We start from the raw sequence: 22,369 nt of genomic DNA, 5'->3' as shown, positions 1-22,369 counted from the left end.
ACATGGACAAAGTAGTTTTAAATAGCGGCAGAAACTGGTATATTTCATTCTAAAGAATATATTTGCACAATTTTTTTTTTTTTTGTGAAGCACTTTAATAAATAGTTTACCGTGGCCTGCAGCGAGTACTTAACCAAAACTCCAACTGAATTAGTCAGTGGGATATTAATGCAGCATAATGTTTGCATAATATAAACGTATGCCTCTTCCGTTACTCGTATATTCTTTCGTGATAACAATTACTGTAAGCAAAGAAAATGCATACATAGTGACCTAACTATATTTTTTCTCTCATTGCCTCATATTTACGGTATGCCATTTTTCAGGCACAATACGTAGTTGTCATTGATTTCCTAAAACTACTAAATATACCAGAAGACAGACCTACTGACCCATACTTGTAAATATTGTTCCACTCGTAATGTTACACCAGACACACACACACACACACACACACACACACACACACACACACACACACACACACACACACACACACACACACACACATTAATACAAATAGATGCAATGCAACAAAGCAGCAGAGATTGGGATGCTCATTCTTACAGAACATTATAGTGAACACGTGAGGCAGAGATAAACAGACAGACGCAGACAGACAGATTGATTTAAAAAAGTAACATGTACTTGTTATAAGCAATTCTAAGTGACCATTAATTTCCCGTTCATTCCCATTCATTCAAGCATTTCAGCGTTGAGACGCAAAGGTAGTGTAAGTGTTGAGGCAGCGGTGGTAGTGGCCCCTTCACCTCGCAGCGAGGCAGGAAGGGGAGGCGAGGGACACCAGCAGTGACTGGCCTGAAGGCGCCTTGCGTCCCGCCTCCTCTCTTGCGACCCTTCATTGCCATCATCCATCAATCGCAGCATGACTTGTGCTCCTCCTCTTCAGCCTCACTTAACTACCACCACGCTTCCCGGAGAAACCGTAACCCTATGCCATCAGAGCCGACAGAGCTGGTTGCATTAAGATCTTTAACTGTTAATATAACGGTGTTAGTATCTACGGGTTCAGGCCTAAAAGCAGAGATAATATTAATATTAGACTGAGGGAGATGGACGACAGATTTACCTTCTGTGAGCGTTTAAAAGTGAATTCTCCAACACTAGGAAAAAAATTATTGAACTCTTCGGCTTTATCACTTAGATTATAAAAAATATAGATAGTGTGTTTATTTTTCTGACTAGGGATAATTTCATTAATGACGTTCCATGTGGCCGAAGTGTTCCCTTTACTGCCTTTGAGACGGTCGTGATAATGATGCGCCCTAGTTTTATTATTATTATTTGTTTATTTTTTTGCAATTTTCTTGGCAGTTTTTTGTCAACTTGTTTTTTATTATCTTACTGATTTTATTACCCGTTGTCATCATATCATCATTAGAATCCCCTAGGATAAAGATCCTTTTATCACGCAGACCTACCATCCTAAAAACATCTTGAATGTAGTCAAATGATGTGGCTAAAGCCTTAGGGTGTCGATATACACAACCAATGATGATGGCCGGCAACTTCCTGCACTGTATCTTTACCCATACATCCTCCACGCCTGTCGGTCTTGGCACATCTAGGTTAATGACAGAGGGATTGAGGGTACTATGGACATACATGCATATCCCGGCTCCTCGACCATTGTCACATCTAAAAATCAATCACAATTAAGAATTTCTACGTAACCATCTGGGGTGTTTGCTTGAAGTCATGTCTCACTCATACATAAAACATCGATATTTCTATCTATTATCAATAACTTTACCTCGTCCAAACTCGATAACAGTGATTGTGCATTAATGTGTTTGACAGTTAGCGAATCCTTTTTTAACTCCTTTATTTCAACAACGGCAGATGCTTCCTCGCCATCATCCTATACCCTATACTGTTGACGTAAGCGGCTCTTATGACCTAAACGTTGACAGTTGCCACATAAGAGTTTGTGGTCAAATCTACAATTTCTTTGAACATGATTGAATTCGCCGCAATTGTAACACCCTGTTTTTTTTCTCTCTCTCTCTCACTAGCATATTTATTTCTTTCCGTTCTGTAACCATGCTAGTTATCACTGTACGTTTCCTGCGTTTCAAACACCGGTGTTTCTGCACTAGGTGGCTTGTGTTCCATCTGCCCACTCCTGAGGTGTAGGCGTGGGCTTGATTATAAGCTGTATAGTGTCTGCCATCCAGCGTTCTCCTCAGGGTTGTATCGTGCAGACCGGGGCTGAATGCATCCTCCTCTTTGTTCCAGCCTGCCTCATGTTTTCTTGTCATTGCCCTGGCAGGTGTGAGATGAGAAGGACCTCGTGGTTTAGGAGCAGTGGGGGCTGATGGGAAGCTTTATGGGTGGGAGACTTTCAGGTGTAAGACTTGCCTTGTTGGGTTGTTCTGCTATGAGCGCATAGGGAAACAATACCCGCGTAGGTTGGCGGGCCGCGGGAGCCACCACTCAGTTTGTTTGTTTTTTCTCTATGTATGTATAGTGTCGAAATAGCAAAGGCATCGTAGAAAACACTAATATCTGGAGCTTCATCACTGTGTTTCAGGGAAAATATGAGTAAATCGTGTGAGTCTTGCCGTGGTAGGAAAGACTGCTTCCTGCGGGACCTTATCAAAAGAGCGTCTGGCACTGGTTTGGCAAGCGGTGGGACTAATAAAATAGGATGTCTTTGGTAATGCGTATATAGGAATATTATTGCCTGCGAAACACTACCTTGGCTTTGCAGTGAGGCTTTTGTATTCAGATGACCGCGGGATCTCTGAAATATGTAGACACAACTATACTAGGCAGGTCCAGTGAAAGGTATCACACTAAATGTATTGCTTCATCCAGACGAGTTAGCAGCACAAGCGTGAAGTAGGGTGGATCTCACAGGTGTTTGCTTTTGTTGAGATCCTTACCAAGAAGCGGTGACATCCAGAACCAACAGCAACTACGAGATCTTTGTGGTCTGTGGAGCCTTTGTTGTTGTTGTTTTGTTGTGTAAGACGACTTTATAGGGAACATCCTGTGTCCTCGCAGTAACCACACGAAAATGCAGGTATCTAACTAGGAGTAATCAGAGAGTTGTTGTTGTTGTTGTTGTTGTTGTTGTTGTTGTTGTTGTTGTTGTTGTTATCAGAACCACAAATGGAGGAAGGTGGATGTGTTGTATTACTGAGCAACAATAAAGAAAGAAGAATAGATGAGTCAGGCCACTTTGGCGGAGATACTCAAAAGTGACTTTCATGTTTTGTGCCGTGAATACTTTTTATTTTCTAAGTATATCCTTGCTATTTTTTTTTTTTTAGATTTTATTTTGCTGCAGGTGTTGTGCATAATTAACATTCTCAGCGTTTCAAGTGTGTTCTGTTTTCAGTGTTGTTTTTCATGTATCCATGTGTTCTTGCTTGGAGGAATTTGACACGTTTTATTTATGACATTTCGTGTTTTTCTTCAGTATTTATTCTTTCGTTTTTTGTTTATGTGTATGTTGTAACTCATGTAGTAAAGGATTTGTGGTGGTTTTGTTTATGATGCTTCATTTTTAGCTCTTTTTAGAATAGTCAAGCTGCATCACTTTCTTATGTGGATGTTTTGATATTTTCAGGAATGGATGGCAGGTGGTGCCGCGGTGAACACTGCCAACACGTGCAGGAAGAAAGTGCGTACCTGTTTCATTACATCATGTGCACTCTGTTTTCGAACTTGATGTTAAACTTTTTTTTTTCCATGTCAACCGAAACCTGTCTGATGCCTGCCTTTCTCCTGTCAGCTTCCCACGAATCTATGAAGGAAAGAAAGGATGTGCATCCATGGTATCGTGTCAGTAGTATTATGCATTCAAGGATTAGTTTAAACCTTTTTCCAGAGCGTTGTTTTGTCTCCAATTTTTCTGCCTTCCCAGGGTATATATATGAAAGAAGAATGTAAATTTAGTCTATACTGTACATTGCAACATCTTACAGGGAAAAAGTTCTTTGAGGATTAACCGAGAATCTTTTTCAAAGCTATAATTTTTGTATTTCAGTCTTCGTGTGCTTATTTTAGTGTATGCATACAGAAAAGAAGGATTCGATATCATACATTTTCTATAATAGTGTCATCTTTATATTTACTTGGAAATTCAGTTGAAACCTAACATTTAGGTATCATTTTTGCGTTCCAATTTTTTTTCGTATGTATCTTTTGTATGTACGAATATACGAGTAAAGAAAGGAAAGATGCAATTACAAAAAAACTTTCCAGCATAACAGGTTTATTCACCTGAGACTTTATTAGGTAACAAATATCAGATCTTCTAATTTATCCGTTTATTTATCGTTTACTGTGTTTTAACGTTATGTAGATTAATAATATTTTGCATGTTATGATAAAGTGTCCTTGGAAACTATTACTGTAACACATTTCATTTAGTGTGGATTTGATTTCCACGTAAAAAAAAAAAAAATAAATAAATAAATAAAAATAGAATAAAATAAAATAAAAATCTTTCCTTCTATTGAGAAAACATATTTACATTTTCTTTGTTCAATTGGTATTGATATTATTTTTAACTCTGATTTCCCGAGAAGCGTTACTACCATGATATTTAGCGTCATAACCTTTGCTGCAGCTTTATTCAAGTAAAATCGAAGAGAGGAAAGCTTGTATTGTTCTGTGAAGTGTTCTTATTTGTCTCTCTGTGTGTTGATTGTCACCTTGAAAAGTCAAGGTGACGTGGGTCTTGATGACTAGAGCCGGCCCACACTATTTGTCTCCCTTTTTTTTAGAGGCTCGTCGTTGTAGATTTCTGAAAATATTTGTTTCATTACGTTTTTAATTTTCCTTGTCAGCGAATGAAAGAAAATTTATGATTTTCTTTATTATTTAGTAACGTATTGAATATCTTTGGAGGGATTATTCCCCTAGCGGAGCGAGGGGGCTCTATTTTTGTTACTGCACATCTGTACACCCCACCGCTCCCGCCTGGCCCTGGAGGGTACAACAATGATTTGGCCAGGAGCACCTTTTGTTGTCCATTGCATATAAAAATTTCGATTTCAGTTTCCGAAACACTTCTTGGTTAGCAACTTTTGAAGGCGTATCTTTCTTATTTTACGTAATTTCTTCGTCAGACTCACCTTTTTTGCTGTATTTTGCATATTTCGATTTATCGACATGTGGGCGAAGGTTTCTGCCTCGCAACTCTTGCAACTATCGCCTCATCACTACAGAACGAGTTGGAGGGCATAAAATGCACGAATTATTTGCCATAACTCACTTCATATACGGGATAGCCAGTCTTGGTTGACACCATCAGACTCAGACACTTTTTTTTTCTTATTGTCTTGAGGGTTTAACACAGTCCTCTGATTCTGTGTTTGTCTTGTCGGATGCAGCAGCGGCGGGATCTTTTTCCTTCTTCACGGCCAGACGACGAGGACTGGCTTTTTCCTGTTCCTCCTGACACACTCACAATTTACCGGTGAGTGACGGGGACGGAGCTGTGTACGTCCTTCCATTTTTAGGTTTACATTTAAGTGAAGCCTGTCATGCTTGTCTATGTTATTCCATGTGCATGTAAGGTAAGGCTGCTTGACAAAGTGTCTGACTCACTGCAGACACTTGCTTTATGCTGTACTGTAACAAACAAGTTATTTCTCAGTGAGTCACAAAAGTGCCTCTCAGTACGATGTGGTAATAAAAAGTAGAATATGAAATAAATAGATAATAAATAAGTGAATAAATAAATAAATAAATAAATGGATGAATTAATGCATACCCTAGAGAACATTTCATACCTACTGAGCTTACCATAGCAAATACACTGATGTGCTAGAAAAAATGCACACAGGTATAGGAAGATGGAAAAAAATGGGGGAAGTCTGTCTTGTGTTGTTGTTTCTATGGTTACTGCTCTTCTGAATTTGCCATCAGCATGCGTGTCTCCTTCCCCACGCTGACGCTACACAAGACTTTCACCTTTATTCCGTTCCCTTTCAGTAGTCCAGGAGTGAGTTAAGCAATATCTTCATTCTTTCATCCCCTTCATTGGTAAACTCTGGAATTCTCTGCCTGTTTCTGTTTTTTTTTTTTTTTTCCCTTCCTGTGACTAGTTGTTTTAAGAGCATTGAGGCACTTCCAGAAACATATTTAGATTTTTTATTGTTGACTTTTTTTTTTTTTTTTATATGTATGGAAGCGGCAACTGAAAAGATATTTTTTTGTTCCTCTGTTTGCCATTCGCCAAGAAGATATGAGAGTGTGAGTATAAGTAGTGGCTATATGCAAATGTTAGAATACCATTTTATACTGACTCTAAATTAAACATGTGTTGCATTGTTTACTGCAGTGTTTCAAGTTGACCCGTCTAGTATCTTTTGCATCTAATTGATTTTTGTGTTCGGGTATTTGAATTTTTATTTCCAAATGAAGTTCCATGTTTTTAAGAAGCATAAAGGGCTGGAGAAAAAAAAAGCTTTCCTGAGTTGTTGTAATAGGTGAATGTTAATAAGAGTAGTAGTAGTAGTAGCAGTAGTAAAGAGCAGGATTATCAGCTGCAGTGACACCAATTCAGTTTTTCTATTATTTATATTTTCTTACTATTATTCCACACCTTTTCAATCCACGCAAGGGAAAAAAAAAAGAAAAGAAAAAAAAAAAAAGAAAACGTATATTATAAAAGTGAGAGACAAGACTAGCAAGTGAAACACGCCCTGCCTTCTCTATAGACTTCACGTGTTTACTGCCGCACTTCCTGCCTGATAATTAATTATACAGTCTTACGCTGGAGGCGCTTAATGTGGTGCATTTGTATGAAAGAATTTACATTTACTTTTTGCCATGAATATTTCTCTCTCTCTCTCTCTCTCTCTCTCTCTCTCTCTCTCTCTCTCTCTCTCTCTCTCTCTCTCTCTCTCTCTCTCTCTCTCTCTCTCTCTCTCTCTCTCTCTCTCTCTCTCTCTCTCTCTGTCTCTCTCAGTGACGTGCATGGGTGTGGGTGTTGAGAGCAGAGCAAACGGCCAAATGTACGGCGACGGGCTAGTGTTTGCATGCGCCGCGTGGGGCGTGCAGTTTGTATGAAAAAGAGGAAAGCAAGTGGTCGGGCGGGGACAAGGAGGAGGAGGAGGAGGAGGAGGAGGCGTAGCGTAGCGTGGTCTGGATGGCGTGCAGGATTATGTGACGCTCAGAGGCAGCTTCCTTACACTGTAAGCTTCTATTAGAGTGAGCCACGTGACGGGGTGCGCTCTCAGGGTGATTGCTTGTATTCTATGTAGCCTGGCGGGGCTGTGGCACTCCCTGCAGGTTATTGGCTCAGGAGGGTGAGGTAATGTCGGATGTTAGTGTGGTACTCTGCTGTGGGTGATGAGTTGTGTTTGTAATGATACAGCGCCTAAAGTTTGTTAAAGTGATGCAGCTTGTAGAGCATAAATACAGTGACATCATCACCACTATAGTCTCTCCCTTTACGCTCTGACGGAATGATGTAGTTGTGGTGATGTAATCTGGGATAATGTTGTACACTTGAAAAAAAAATAAATAAAAATCCCAGTAATATCAACAGTTCCATTCTCGTGAAAGGTTCAGTGTTCCTCCATTATTTTGTTTATCTTCAGCATTTCTACTTTTATGTTTACTTAACTTGACAAGTGTGTTCCACGTGTGTCCCTAGGCGAAAAAAAAAAAAAAACGTACCCTTTTATATTCCTTTTTTTTCATATCTTGATTTATACAAAACTTTTTTTTTCAATGATGTACTCTGTAAAACACTATTCTCTTTTTTGTCTGCCTTCTTTTTGTTATTAAATGTTTCTAGCTACAAGCAAGTTTGTCCAGAAAAGAAAAAAAGATATCATACTGTTATTATATTCCTTTTTCATATCCTCACACGGAGAACAATTTTTAATAATAAACAGGGGTAAACTTTAGCCTCACCTCCTCCGTCTCCTTTTAATTTGTTTGTAGAAAGGAAAAAAATCTAAGTTCTTTTCCATATTTTCATTCATATAGACAATTTTTTTTTTTTTGTCTTTAATAATGTATAGGATTAAAACATAGCCTCACTTCCTCTATCTCCTTTTTGCCGTGATATTTTTTTGACCCTACACGCTGGTATGGTCCGCCTGGCCCTCTTGCCCGCCCCCTTCCCCCTGACAGTCCCAGCGTGTGGCCGTGGAGTGTGGCTCCCCTAATGGTCATCCAGTATTGCTCTTAAAAATGATCCCGTGATGAGTCTACAGAATGGTTGCTTAAGGTGTGTTGCTGGGGTAGAGGGGGTGGGGGGAAGGGGACTGATGTGGCTCTTTGGCCTAGAACGCTCTCTCTCTCTCTCTCTCTCTCTCTCTCTCTCTCTCTCTCTCTCTCTCTCTCTCTCTCTCTCTCTCTCTCTCTCTCTCTCTCTCTCTCTCTCTCTCTCTGTCTTAGCTCGAATTATAATTTCACTGGGTGGTTTAAGAACATATTCACGTGTTATTCATGAGCCATCACTTACTGCAGCAGCAGCAGCAGCAGCAGGAGGAGGAAGAGGAGGAGGAAAGAATGCAAAGGAATACAAAGGAATGCAACGGAAGACCAAATCTTGAGGTATTGACGAGGCTGTTTGGATAATTATTCTACATTAACTATTATTGGGAGATACAGGATAGTACAGAAGGTTCCTCCCCACCAATCCCTCCAGCAGAAGCTGACAAGATACAGGAATTGATACCACGTGGTATAGAAAAACCACATAGAACTTGAGAGAATAGTGAGGGAAAGAGTTGTGGTCTGTCTACTTTTGTTTGTGAGGGAGAGTGTAAATGCATGATAGTTGTGTGATGTGGTGTGTGCGTAGTGCAGGTGAAGGCACAGTTTGGTTGTTGAGGGGTGGTGCAGCAACCTTGCGTTGCGCTTTCCAGGGAGGCGGCAGTCAATCAGGCCACAGCTTCGGTCACTTGGTTTGTGTACCTTCCCTTTAGGGTCTGCATACACAGGTTATCCACTGCAACTTTGACCTCTAGTACTTAAAATCACAAAGTTGATCAATAGCAGGAGAATGCGGATGAAGAAAATGAGGATTACATGTGATTACAATGGATAACCAAAACAGAAACACTCCCACAGGTCTTTACATATCGCTTTGGAATTAATTTAGATTAACTACCATTTAGTAAAGTAAGCTAGATCAGTGTATGATTTCTGCCAAACTGACACGCCCTTGTGCTTGTGGCGGCGTGGGAAAATCATCGTGCAGTGTGGGAAAAACTGGCTGCATTTTGATTGGAAAGAATGAAGTAGATTTTATCATTATTCCTATGCAAAAAAAAAAAAGAGGAGGAAGAGGAAGAGGAGGAGGAGGTGGAGGAGGAGAAGGAGGAGGAGGAGGAGGAGGAGGAGGAGGAGGAGGAGGAGGAGGAGGAAGAGGAGGAGGAGGAGGAGATGGTGGTGGTGGACGTGGTGGTGGTGGTGGTGGTGGTAGAGTTCATAATTTTTCTGTTCCTTCTCCTTAGGGTGAATTGTAGATTTTTTCACTTTTTCTTTCTTATTGCACAAAAAAAAAAAAAAAACAATCAATATTTCCGAAAAGCCGGTATTCAAATTTAAGAGAAAGAAAGCTTTTACACTTGTCTTATTCATTGTGACGTAACATTCTGAGGTAATTTGTGCGCCCACAGGCAGAGACAAAAGGGTGTTTGAAGTGGACGCTTTTGCTAATGCCGTTATTACTCTCTAGTGCAGTGGTTTTCATCTCTTTTCAGGCCACAGGCCACTAACAAAAACAAAAAGAAAATGTGGACCCTTTCAATTTTGTTTTAATACAACTAATCAACACTGCAGTTCGGTGGCCAGTGGCCACAGGCACGGTGGTCCACAGCACTTGACGACTCGTGTAGCCGCGTGGAAGCTGACAGAGATGAACAGGATGGCTCGTCACCTTGACGCGTATGGTACGAGTATGTTCTCAGGCCCTAGTCCCGAATGGCGGCGTGAATCTTGAACATTCGTTGTAGATTAAACTTAGAAGTGACTCGAAGTATTACCTAACAGCTACAACTTAGACTGTCAATGGTTCTCTTAAATAGAAATGTAATAATAGTAGTTATTCATTTTGATCAAATTGTTCATACTGAATTTTCCATTTGATTTTTATCAGCAAATACAGTAGGCATCCTGTGGACCACCCTAAAGAGACACTGTGGACCACCAGTTGAGAACCATTTCTCCAGTGTGATTGTTTCATGTGAAAGGGTCAAATAATTTAAAAGGACTCTTGAGAACTCTTCGGGACTGAATGTAATGCAGGTCTTGCGAGTGATGCTCGTCAGAGAGAAGCATGTGTTCTTTAAAATTTCAGTACTTTTTTTTTTTCTGTGCGTTGAGTTAGGTATTAATTTATTTTTATGATCAAGTGTCATCTGACTACCACTTAAAGCTTCCTTAAACTGCCTTACTACGGTTCTTTTCATGGATAAAAATACCAAATAACGTGTTACATTTCATTGGTGGCATGATTTCCCTTTAAAATGAATGCAAAGCAATCAATGTGGCACGTTCCATATCCATTATTGTGTCACTTTATTATGCATACAAACAGTCCCATTAACGTATCACATCCCGCCCCTGGTGTGATTCCCCTCACCATGAATACAAAGCAATCCAAACGCTACAGTTCAGCCCTGCTCATGAAACACACGCTCTGATACAACTAGGCTTTTCACTTACTTTCAGCCCTTGTTTTCTCTTTAATAGTGCGAGAGTTGGCTGGCCTCTTCACTCTTTGATCCCTTTCACAGTTAAACTCCGTAATTCTCCCTGATTTTTATCTGACTTCCCAAACTTGTTATGACTTGAACTGATCATATATGTTTACTCACTTCCGTATGACTTGAGTTGCTATAAGAGACGAGTATCAAGACACCTCCCTAACTAAATGAACCAACCTGATTTAACTCTCTTTTTCATCCACTCTTTACCATGCGGAAATTAAGTGGTATTGTAAACTGTAACCAAATTGTTACCCTTATGATCTATTCTAGACTCTAATAAGTGATCTGGAGACTATGATAATAACACGCTCTCTCCACTGCACACCAGCTGTCCGTAATGTATCATGTCCAGTGGCTGTTAATATAAACTGACGCTCTATTAACCTGTCATCACTAATCAGTAATCATTCACGCACAAGCTCACCCTCGTCACCACAACATCACCATCACCGTCACCATCACCACAGCTTACACTCCACTCCACCATGATTCTGTCCCATACCTCACCCCCGCCACCACTAATCATTGCTAATTAATCTTCCATCCCTCACCACCACCACCACCACCACCACACCTCACTCTCAACTTCTCCCATTTTCACGAATTCCTTTCTTCTCTTGCCTCGCTCCACCATCCTTCATCCTCTCTCCCTTACGTTCCATCCTTCTTTTTGCCGACATAATGCTTGCAATAGACGCCCCTCCTCTTCCTCCTCCTCCTCCTCCCGTCTCGTAGTATTAGCAGGGCCTTGTCTTTCCTTATTAGCAGGGAGCTGTGGGAGGAACTGGAGGGATGCTTAGTGGAACATGTCGAAATAGCGTTGCCTAGCCGCCGCCGAGTATAGGAGTGTATTGAGGGTGCATTATCTCGGTACAGTGGCGGTGAACGGGGAGATGGATCGGTGAGTATGTTCAGGCGCAGATAGAGAAATGTGTTGTTGGTATTTAATTAGATATAATTATAAATAGATGGGTAGATAAACAGTTTAATAAGTAGAAAACAGATTAGATAAATAGACAGACAGACAGACAGACATGGATAATAAGTACATAAGTGGGAAAATATATTGATAAATCCCCGTTGATAGATAAGAAGGTGGAATTATTAGATAGGGAGAGATATACAGATAAAACATCGACGAATGGGTAGGTAAGTGAAGAAACACAGGAAGGTAGGATAGTTGAAGAGCAATATACATAAACAAATAAGAAGAAAGTGTAAGTGTAAGCAATGAATCAGATAAAGAGAGAAATTAGCTGTATATTGATGGACAGAACATATAGAAATGCAACTGTAAATCATGGTAAACAAACTAAGATAAATAAAGGTATGTACTATGTTAGAGGGAAATTACATTAGAGAGTCAGCCAGCATATCAGACATTCAGAAAGCAGGACAGACAAAGACACATAGACAAATTGACTGATGGGTGCATATGCCAAATGAAATAGTAAACAAACATACATATATATAGAATCATTAGAAATAGAAAAATATCAGAAACTTTGAGGCAGACACTGAATTTTGCATAACGAAGATATTTGTATGTTCATGTTTCGTAAATTAAACACGAGCGATGGATAAATAAGAGAGATTTTACATATGAACCTAGAGAAACAAAAGAAATCAAAACTATAGAACAAAAAAAGGGACAAAAAAAAAAAAAACATGAATCCTTCTATCTGTGAATGACGTTGCAGACAGAGGCGCCCACACACACACACACACACACACACACACACACACACACACACTTTTCTGTCGCAAAGAATACACATAATTATCCTGCTAGCCTATGAATTACGTTACCAGAAATGGAGACCATTGGAGAGAGAGAGAGAGAGAGAGAGAGAGAGAGAGAGAGAGAGAGAGAGAGAGAGAGAGAGAGAGAGAGAGAGAGAGAGAGAGAGAGAGAGAGAGAGAGAGAGAGAGAGAGAGAGAGAGAGGATGTCTTGCAACACAATACACATGCATATATATCGTGCACACTTTTTTGCCTCTTTCTTCTTTCTTTCATGCGACATTTGGAAAAAAGTAAATGCTGAGTTATTGTATGTGTGTGTGTGTGTGTGTGTGTGTGTGTGTGTGTGTGTGTGTGTGTGTGTGTGTGTGTGTGTGTGTGTGTGTGTGTGTGTGTGTGTGTGTGTGTGTGTGTGTGTGTGTGTGTGTGTGTGTGTGTGTGTGTGTGTGTGTGTGATAATAGACAAACAAACAGACAGATACTTTAAAATACACAAAATTGCACATAAGCTGAGGACAGAGACTCTCAACCAATCACGCACCCACCCACATAAGACAGACAGAGGGTCAAAGATATACTGTTATACGTACTGACATACATTCTTCAACTGTTCGGTCAATATGCTGACGCTACACGAACTTACATGTTTTACTGTGCGTCTCGAAGGAGTAACGCCGGGAGATGACAACGTCCGCCCTTTACTGCTCAGGGAAGCACAGGGACTGAGTGTGTTGCTGGCTGCTTGTTGGAGTTTCAGGTTTCACGAAAGGCTGACGAAGAGTTTTAAAAAGTAGGAATGTATTGGAGAGAGAGAGAGAGAGAGAGAGAGAGAGAGAGAGAGAGAGAGAGAGAGAGAGAGAGAGAGAGAGAGAGAGAGAGAGAGAGAGAGAGAGAGAGAGAGAGAGAGAGAGAGAGAGAGAGAGAATAATGATAAAAAAGAAATCAGAACAGGAGGGAAATAAGCAGATATATGGAGAATGCATCGGACTAGAAATAGGAAGAGAAGGAAAAGGAAGAGGAAGAGGGGAAAAAGAAGGAGGAGGAGGAGGAAGAGGAAGAGCATTATCGGACATAAAAATGGAAGAGAGGGAGATGAGATGGAGGTAAATGTAGAGGAAGGAAAGTAAGTAGCAAGAAGTAAGATGAAATGAAGGAGGGAAGGATGTAGAAGGATGCAAAATGAGATTATAAAGAGAGCGAGAGAATGAATCAGAATCAGAATTAGAATCGGAACCTCTTGGTCTGTTATTGTTTGAACTTTTTTTTCTGCAAAACAAATAGATTCAGTACATAAGTAACAGAAAAAAAAACAGTAGAAAATATAGATGTAAATGCCAATGACACCTTGCAGTGCATAAAGAATAAAAAAAAACAAGGTCTCCATCGTTACAAATACTGAACTATTAAAACTTACATCTTACAAGTTACGACACGGAAATAAAAGGACAAATCCGCTACACTGCAATGATGGTGCTGATGACGATGATGACGGTAATAATATTAATTATAATGGTAATAATAGTAGTAATAATAATAGTAATAATAATAAATAATATATAACAATAATAATAATAATAATAATAATAATAATAATAATAATAATAATGGTAATAATAATAATAATAATAATGATAATAACAACAACAGTACCACTTCACTACGTATCGTCTCACGCGGGGAGCAGGGGTGGGAGGGGCACAGGTCTTTCTTCTTTTTCATACAGTATTCTTTTTTATACCTATGAAGCATAAACACACTTGCAGCCTCCGCTAGTCCCCCTACCCTCTCTCCCTTAATCCCTCCCGGCGCCGCCCTTCCTCTCAGTCGGAAGCTTTCATACTGCTGATAGGTAGTAAAGCCTGTGTGAAGAAGTGAGTGCTTTACCAACTTTTTCAATGACAATTTGATTGATGTCTATGTTGAGAGTGGACGTGAATTACGAATAAAGCAATCCGTGGTTCTCTGGGCTGAGTCATTCTCGTGCTGCAGGATGGACAGGTGTAATGGTGTGTTGTTGTTATTGTTGTTGGTGGTGTTGGTGGTGGTGGTGTTGCAGCACAGGGGAAAGTTCCAGGAGGCGGCTCCAGACACAAGGAATGCCCGCCTCTGTAAAGTTCTCTGATCTCACCTACTGCTATTTGCACTCCACGACATACTCCCACAAGTCAACAATTATCTAATTATCACTGTGGGAATGAACGCTCACTTTAGAATCAGCAGCAGTTTTTTTATTGAATATTTTCTGCTGCATGAACACTGGAGGGGAAATCATGTGTTCAAATATATCTTGTTTACCGTTGGGGTATCATGGCGTAGTGACAGTCTTGGGAATCCAGTGTGTGTGGGATGCCAGCGGTCATATCCTATAGAAAATACAATAAATGAATAACATGATGAAAATAATTCACATGATAATTCTTTAATACATACTGGCGTGAACATTAGATGGGGAAATAAACCAACTTTACAAAAAAGATTGGGAAGATGGGGAAATAGACCAACTTTAAAAAAAAGAAAAAGGGCCCTCGTGGCCCAGTGGGTAGAGTGATGCACTTGGAGTTTGGCGTGAGGGAAGTGAGGGGCGCGTAGGTTCGAACCCCCCTCTCGGAACTCACAAAAACCTTCAAAGAGCATCCCTCCATCACCCTGTGTGCCTCAAACACACAGGTACGGTGATGGAGCTGCCCACGGCGAGGAGGGGAGGTGAGTGCGCAGCACCTCCCTACCCCTCCCCTGGGGAGGAAGGCACCGCCTTACCGCCCCCGGGAGAGCAAGGAAGGTGAGTGCACAGCGCTTCCCTTCTCTCCCCTACCTAACCCTGGCAAGTCTACGGGCTACCAGGCAAAAAAAAAAAAATAAATAAATAAAATAAAAAAAAATAAAATAAAAAAAATAAATAAAGGTGAGTGCATAGCACTCCTCTTCACCTAACAGGAAAAAAATAAATGTAAAATAAAGGTGAGTGCATAGCACTCACCTACCACGCAAAACAAAACAAAAAAATAAAAAATAAATAAATAAATAAAATAAATAAAATGATAAAATAAAATAAAAATAAATAAAAACCACCCTACCACCTCGGACCTCGGGAAAGCAAGAGAGGTGAGTGCACAGCACTTCCCTTCTCTCCCTAAGTCTACGGACTACCACACCAAAAAAGAATAAAATATATATAGGTATAAAGGAAAAAAAAAACAATAAAATAAATAAGAAAAATAAAATAAATCAATAAAATGAGTCTGGTAATCAACAATAAATAATAAAAATAAATCAGTACCAACCTGACTGACCCTGACTACTCCAAAGACCACCACCCCACCTGGGAAGCACGGGAGGTGAGTGTGCAGCACCTCCCTACCCTTCCCAGTCTCCTAGTTTGACTTTGACCACCAACCTGACAACTGTACAGACTACCACCACTAGCCCTCTGATCTTGGCAAGGTGAGTGCGTAGCACTTCCCTTGACTGACCCTGACTGACTGGCCCCTGGCAGCTCAAAAACAACCAACCTGACTGACTTACGGATATGTAATCACCAAACTGACTGGCCCTGAAGAGCATGGGAGGTGAGTGTGCAGCACCTCCCAACACTTCCCAATCTCCCAGTTTGACCTGATTCATCCTGGCAACTTCTAAGAGCAACTCCAAATGTACAGACCACACCTGTACCTCCTATTCTCTGACCCACTCTGACCCTGATGGTGGTAGCTTCCCTACCACCAGCCTGACTGACCCTGGCAACTCTAAAAATAACCAACCTGACTGACTTACAAATCTTACTATAATCCGGCAACAGACCACCAAACTGACTGACCCTGGGGAGCATGGGAGGTGAGTGTGCAGCACCTTTCTACCCTTCCCAGTCTCCCAGTTTGACTTCCACTACCAACTCCAAATGTACCACCACCACCACCCCTCTGATGTTGGCAAGGTGAGTGCGTAGCACTTCCCTTGACTGACTGGACCTGACTGACTGACCCTGGCAACTCCAAAAACAACCAACCTGACAAATGTAACCTGGGGAGCATGGGAGGTGAGTGTGCAGCACCTCCCTACCCTTCCCAGTCTCCCAGTTTGACTTCCACCACTAATCTGACTCATCCTACCAACTCCAAATGTACCACAACCACCACCCCTCTGATCTTGGCAAGGTGACTGACTGGGCCTGACTGACTGACCCTGGCAACTCCAAAAACAACCAACCTGACAAATGTAACCTGGGGAGCATGGAAGGTGAGTGTGCAGCACCTCCCTACCCTTCCCAGTCTTCCACCAACCTGACTTGAATTATGACTGGGTAGCAGGGGAGGTGAGTGTGCAGTACCTCCTACTTTCCCCACTCTAACTACCCTACCACCAACTCAGACCACCAAACTGACTGTCTTAGAAGAACAAGAACAGGAAGCAACGCCATCAGAGGAAGAAGCAGCAGCAGCAGCAGCAGCATTACCTCCATCAGAGGATGAAAACAAGAAAAAGAAGCAGAGAAAAAGAACTACCACCACTTTTCTCAGAGGAAGAAGCAGCAGCGTCACCGCCATTGGAGGAAGAAACATATATATGTACGACTGGTCAAATCTCTGTTGGCGCCAGGCAAAGTTTAGAGAAAGAAAAAAAGTTCCAGGGGTCCATGTAAGGAAAGTACGCTAACTCAGTTAGGGGACTGACTGTGAAAGTGCCAGGAAAGGCTGCTGCTTCAAAAATCCACACTTCAACAATGCATGCGAGAATGTTACTCTATTAGCTCTCTTTTTCCTTCTTCTTTTTCTTCTCCTGCAGAGGACTGTCTTATTATTCCGTTTTTTTTTTTTTCTGATAATATATTCAATGTTTTTTTTTTTGCAGCACTTTCACCTTTTCTAAATCCATCCACCCTTTAAATTAAATAAATTTAATACATTTATGTACCCTTGAGCCTTGGACAACTGATTACAAAAGAATTACATGAATATTTGTCATTTTTCTGTAGTCTTAAGACTCCACATCTCAAACACATGAGGCGCGGGTTGCGTTTGAGTGTACTGTAATATACCAATATAATACATGAATTTGTAATACTTTAATCACACTTTATATCTTTTCATACTAAGCAGTATGGCAACTTACTTCTTCCTCATGACACTGGTCATGTCATGTACACTTCCATGTACCCAACAATTCTGGGTAACCTTTGAAAAATATCATGCATCCTGGTGTGCACTATGCAAACAGGCTGACTTAACCTACGCCTCTGTAACCTAAGCTGGACACTTTAACAACTATAAATGCATTTTCTCTATCTTAGCTCCTGCAGGGCCGAGGTGGACAGGTGTTTGTCCAGGATGCCTCGTGTTACTTCTCACCGCGTGTTTTATCTGTTGGAGATTATTACACTAAATATGCTGCTGCTGCTGTTGCCGTCGCTGATCTTGCTGCTCTTGTTGGTATTGCTGCTTTTCCTTCCTTCCACAACAACAACAACAACAAAAGGAGCAACTACTATTACTACTACTAGTTCTACTACTACTACTACTAGTACTACTACTACTACTACTACTACTACTACTACTACTACTACTACTACTACTACTACTACTACTGCTGCTGCTACTACTACTACTACTACTACTACTGCTGCTGCTACTACTACTACTATTACTACTATCATTATTATTATTATTATTATTATTATTAGTAGTAGTAGTAGTAGTAGTAGTAGTAGTAGTAGTAGTAGTACTACTACTACTACTACTACTACTACTACTACTACTACTACTACTACTACTACTTCTACTACTACTACTACTACTACTACTACTACTACTACTAGTACTACTGCTACTACTACTACTACTACTACTACTACTACTACTACTACTACTGCTGCTACTACTGCTACTGCTAGTACTACTAATGAACGGACGTGTTTAGTGAGCAGTGACCTGACGCTAATATAGCTGGCTAGTGTAGACATGGCGCCTTGTGTTGCTGAGTCGTCTGGTTGTGTTAGTTCTCCTGTTTTCGAGGCCTTCGTTGCGAAGGTCTCAGAGGTGGAGGCTGAGTTCCATCGGAGGATCTCGGAGGTGCAGGCTGAGTTTCGTGGGAGGATCTCAGACCTGCAGGCTGAGTTCTGTGAGAGGATCTCAGCACCTGAGGGATGGTCGTGCCCCCACCGTCACCTTACTTAATAAGGCGACGGAGGAGCAGTGTGTGTAGGGGAGGCAAGAGGGTGAAGGTCCTCAAGGCGCGGAGACGAAGAATCCCTTCAGTGTGCTGGAGGAAGGGAAGGAGATGGAGGTGGACATGGCGGGAAGAGACAAGAAGGGGCAGATGCAGCTACCCTGCCCCAAGGTAGAGTGCTTGTGTTTGGTGATAGTCGGGTTAGGCACTTAGATAGTGCGTTCTGTGCTAGGGATAGGAAGCGTAGGTCGAGGGTGTGTTTGGCGGGGGCCGGGATAGGGAAGGTAGCTGATAAGCTAGACACGTGCTTAGAAAAAGATGGGACCAAGCCCATTGTTTTTCTCAGTGCGGGAGGGAATGACCTTGGTAAGTTCAGGAGTGAGGAGCTTATCGGGAGGTTTCGACAGGCTTTGGACAGGATTAGGGTGCTGAGTGGCTGTCCAGGGCTATTACAGTGAATCGCAGGCTAGCGAATCATTGTAAGAGTAATGGATGGACGTTCATTGACAACTGGGACCTTTTCTATGGTAGGGACACCTTGTACGTCAGGGATGGAGTGCATTTGTCACGCCAGGGTGTTCGTGTTTTGGCCGAAACACTCGAGCGGGAGGTAACTGCACTCCAGCGCTTTTTTCGTTAGTCGGGAGGGAAGAAGGGGTAGTGAGGAGAAGGCGAGGGGCAAATTAGTTAAATCTAGAAATGTAGCTAGCTCAGGGAAGGTGAAAAATAGCTTAAGTATTTACTACACAAACTGTAGAAGTATTCTGAATAAAATAGACTTGCTTTGAGGAATAGCGCGTGTAGAGAAATTTGATATCATTGCTTTTACTGAAACTTGGTTAGATATGTCAGAAAAGTATTTCATCCAGAAGTTAAGATAGATGATTATATACTGTTCTATAAAGATAGGGAAAACAGGAGAAGAGGAGGCGTCGCGTTATACGTTAGGGACACATTACAGTGTTGTATTAACAGTAGAATTAAAACAGATAACAAAGCAGAGTCGATATGGGTAGATATTAAGGAAAGATCGCAGTCAGTAGTACTAGGGGTAGTTTACAGACCACCGACCAGTACAAAGGAAATTAACGCCTCACTGTGGCAGGAATTAAATAGAGCAGGTAGATACAGTCAGGTATGTGTGGTAGGAGATTTTATTTTTAGGAATATCAACTGGAGTCTGATGGTGGGTAACAAGGAAACAGAGGAATTTCTTAAGGTAATTCAGGATAATTTTTTAAAACAGGTAGTCGTAGAACCAACAAGGGGGAATAATATTATATATTTAATTCTTACGAACAGGGAGGAAGCAGTCACGCACGTAGAGGTTGGAGGACAGCTAGGTAACAGTGACTATAGGGAAATTAGGTACAATTTAGAATGGGAAGAAACTTTTAGAAGCAAAAACACTAGTAAAATACCTGACTTTAGGAGAGCAGATTTTGAGGAATTAAAAAGGTACCTCCTAGGAGTGGACTGGCAAGGGATGCAGGGTGAGGTCAGGTCAGGGACGGAGTTCAGAGAGATAAGGCAGGATGAGAGAGGTGAGGTGAGGCTTGAGGGTGTAGGACAAGAGGAGAGAAGATGTGTCCGGAAGGGGCGGAGGAAAGAGGAAGGGGGAGATAGGTGTGAGTATGTTGGAATGTCAGGTCATGCTGAAATGAGAGAGGTGAGGTCGAGGCGAGTAGATGAGGGAGTAGAGAGGATGGTAGGGGCCGAGATGAGGGGATTAGGTGAGGTAAATGTAGACCATAAATGGATGACTGCTAGGTTAAAGCATTATATTGGGCGTAAGAGAAATATATATAAGAGATTAAGGGCAGGTGAAGAAGTTTTAAGGTCTCAATATAATGAATCAGTTAGAACAGTCAGGAAGTTAACGAGGAAAGCTAAGGGCAATTATGAATTAAAGGTAGCCAGCCAGGCGAAGACGGACCCCAAGGGATTTTATCAGGTATACAGGAAGAAGAATAAGGATACTATAGGTCCATTAAAGGCAGCAGATGGGGAGCTGGTTAGTTCTAGGGATTAGTAAACTTCTGAATAAGTATTTTTCAACTTTCTTCACCCAGGAAAACATGCAGGATATGCCAGATAGTGAACAGGTGTTTAGAGCAGATGAGAATGAGAAGCTGACAGATATTTCCATAACTAGGGAGATAGTGGAACAGGAGATAGATAGGCTAAAAAAGTTCAAGACACCAGGACCAGATGAAATATATCCCATAGTACTTAATAAATGCAAAGAGGTTATTAGTGAGCTGTTAGTCTCTGTCTTTAGGAAATCATTTGAATCAGGTGAGGTACCAGTAATGTAGAGGCAGGCTAATGTAGTTCCCATCTTTAAGAAAGGAGATAAAACTTTAGCGTCTAACTATAGACCTGTCAGCTTGACTTCAGTTGTAGGTAAAATATTAGAATCAATAATAGCGAGGAACATTAGGGAACATTTAGACAAACATAACTTGATAAATCAGTCACAGCATGGCTTCACGAAGGGGAAGTCTTGCCTGACAAACTTGTTGAGTTTTTACAGTAAAGTGTACGAGGCAGTAGATACTGGTGATAGTTATAATATCTTATATCTAGACTTTAGTAAAGCTTTTGATAAGGTACCCCATCAAAGGCTCCTGAGAAAGGTTAGGGCACACGGGATAGATAGGAAGGTATTAGGCTGGCTTAGTGGCTTAGTGACAGGCGACAAAGAGTTGTAATAAACGGCTCGAAATCTGAGTGGGGTCATGTAATTAGTGGGGTGCCACAGGGATCAGTATTAGGGCCATTGTTATTTCTAATATATATATATATATATATATATATATATATATATATATATATATATATATATATATATATATATATATATATATATATATATATATATATATATATATATATATATATATATATATAATCAATGACTTGGATAGTGGAATTAGTAGTGATGTTAGTAAATTTGCGGATGACACAAAGATAGGTAGATTAATTAGGTCAGAATCGGATGCCATCGCCTTGCAGGTAGATTTAGATAAAATGAATGAATGGACGGACAGATGGCAAATGCAATTTAATATCAATAAATGCAAAGTACTTAGCGTAGGTAGAGGAAACTCACACAGTAGGTACACATTAAACAACTAAACTCTGGTAGGTACAGGGTACGAGAAAGATTTAGGAGTTATAGTTAGCTCTGAACTCCGTCTAGGGAAAAAAAATGCATAGAAGCCAGAAACAGGGCAAATAGGGTACTAGGATGAATTTTTAGGAGTGTTAAAAGCAGAAGGCCGGAAGTAATATTAAAGTTATACTTGGCGCTGGTCAGACCTCATCTAGACTACGCTGTGCAGTTCTGGTCCCCCCATTACAGGAAAGATATAGGTCTATTAGAATCAGTACAGAGGAAAATGACTAAAAGATACAGGGGATGAGGAATATTCCTTATGAGGCGAGATTGAAGTTGTTAAATTTACATTCTTTAGAAAGACGTAGGTTAAGAGGGGACCTGATAGAAGTCTTTAAGTGGCATAAGGGTTATAACAAGGGGGATGTAGGCAAAATTCTTAGGTAGAACAAGAAATAACGGGTTCATGCTTGAAAAATTTAGGTTTAGGAAGGAGGTAGGAAAAAATTGGTTCTCAAATAAAGTGGTAGATGAGTGGAACGGACTCAGTAGTCATGTTGTTAGTGCTAGGACACTAGAGAGCCTTAAGAGAAGATTAAACAGTTTTATGGATGGGGATAATAGATGGAAATA

General features: G+C 40.9%; 1 protein-coding gene across 30 annotated transcripts in view; it reads left to right on the top strand.

Moving 5' to 3' along the window:
* Window positions 1-22,369, top strand: part of LOC135101301 (circumsporozoite protein-like) — a 233,329-nt gene that overhangs the window by 201,878 nt on the left and 9,082 nt on the right. For 22 of the 30 annotated variants that reach the window (XM_064005069.1, XM_064005070.1, XM_064005071.1 and 19 more), the window contains one exon: window positions 3,599-3,652. The exons of the other annotated variants lie outside the window; for them this stretch is intronic. In XM_064005069.1, coding sequence (XP_063861139.1) covers window positions 3,599-3,652 — 54 coding nt within the window. The remainder of the gene's footprint in view (window positions 1-3,598; window positions 3,653-22,369) is intronic. 30 annotated transcript variants of the gene reach the window in all.

Source organism: Scylla paramamosain, chromosome 6 (genome assembly GCF_035594125.1).
Source record: "Scylla paramamosain isolate STU-SP2022 chromosome 6, ASM3559412v1, whole genome shotgun sequence".
Classification (NCBI taxonomy): Eukaryota; Metazoa; Arthropoda; class Malacostraca; order Decapoda; family Portunidae; genus Scylla; species Scylla paramamosain.
The sequence above is the reverse complement of the archived record's forward strand: the minus strand, read 5'-3'. Positions and strand labels throughout refer to the sequence as shown.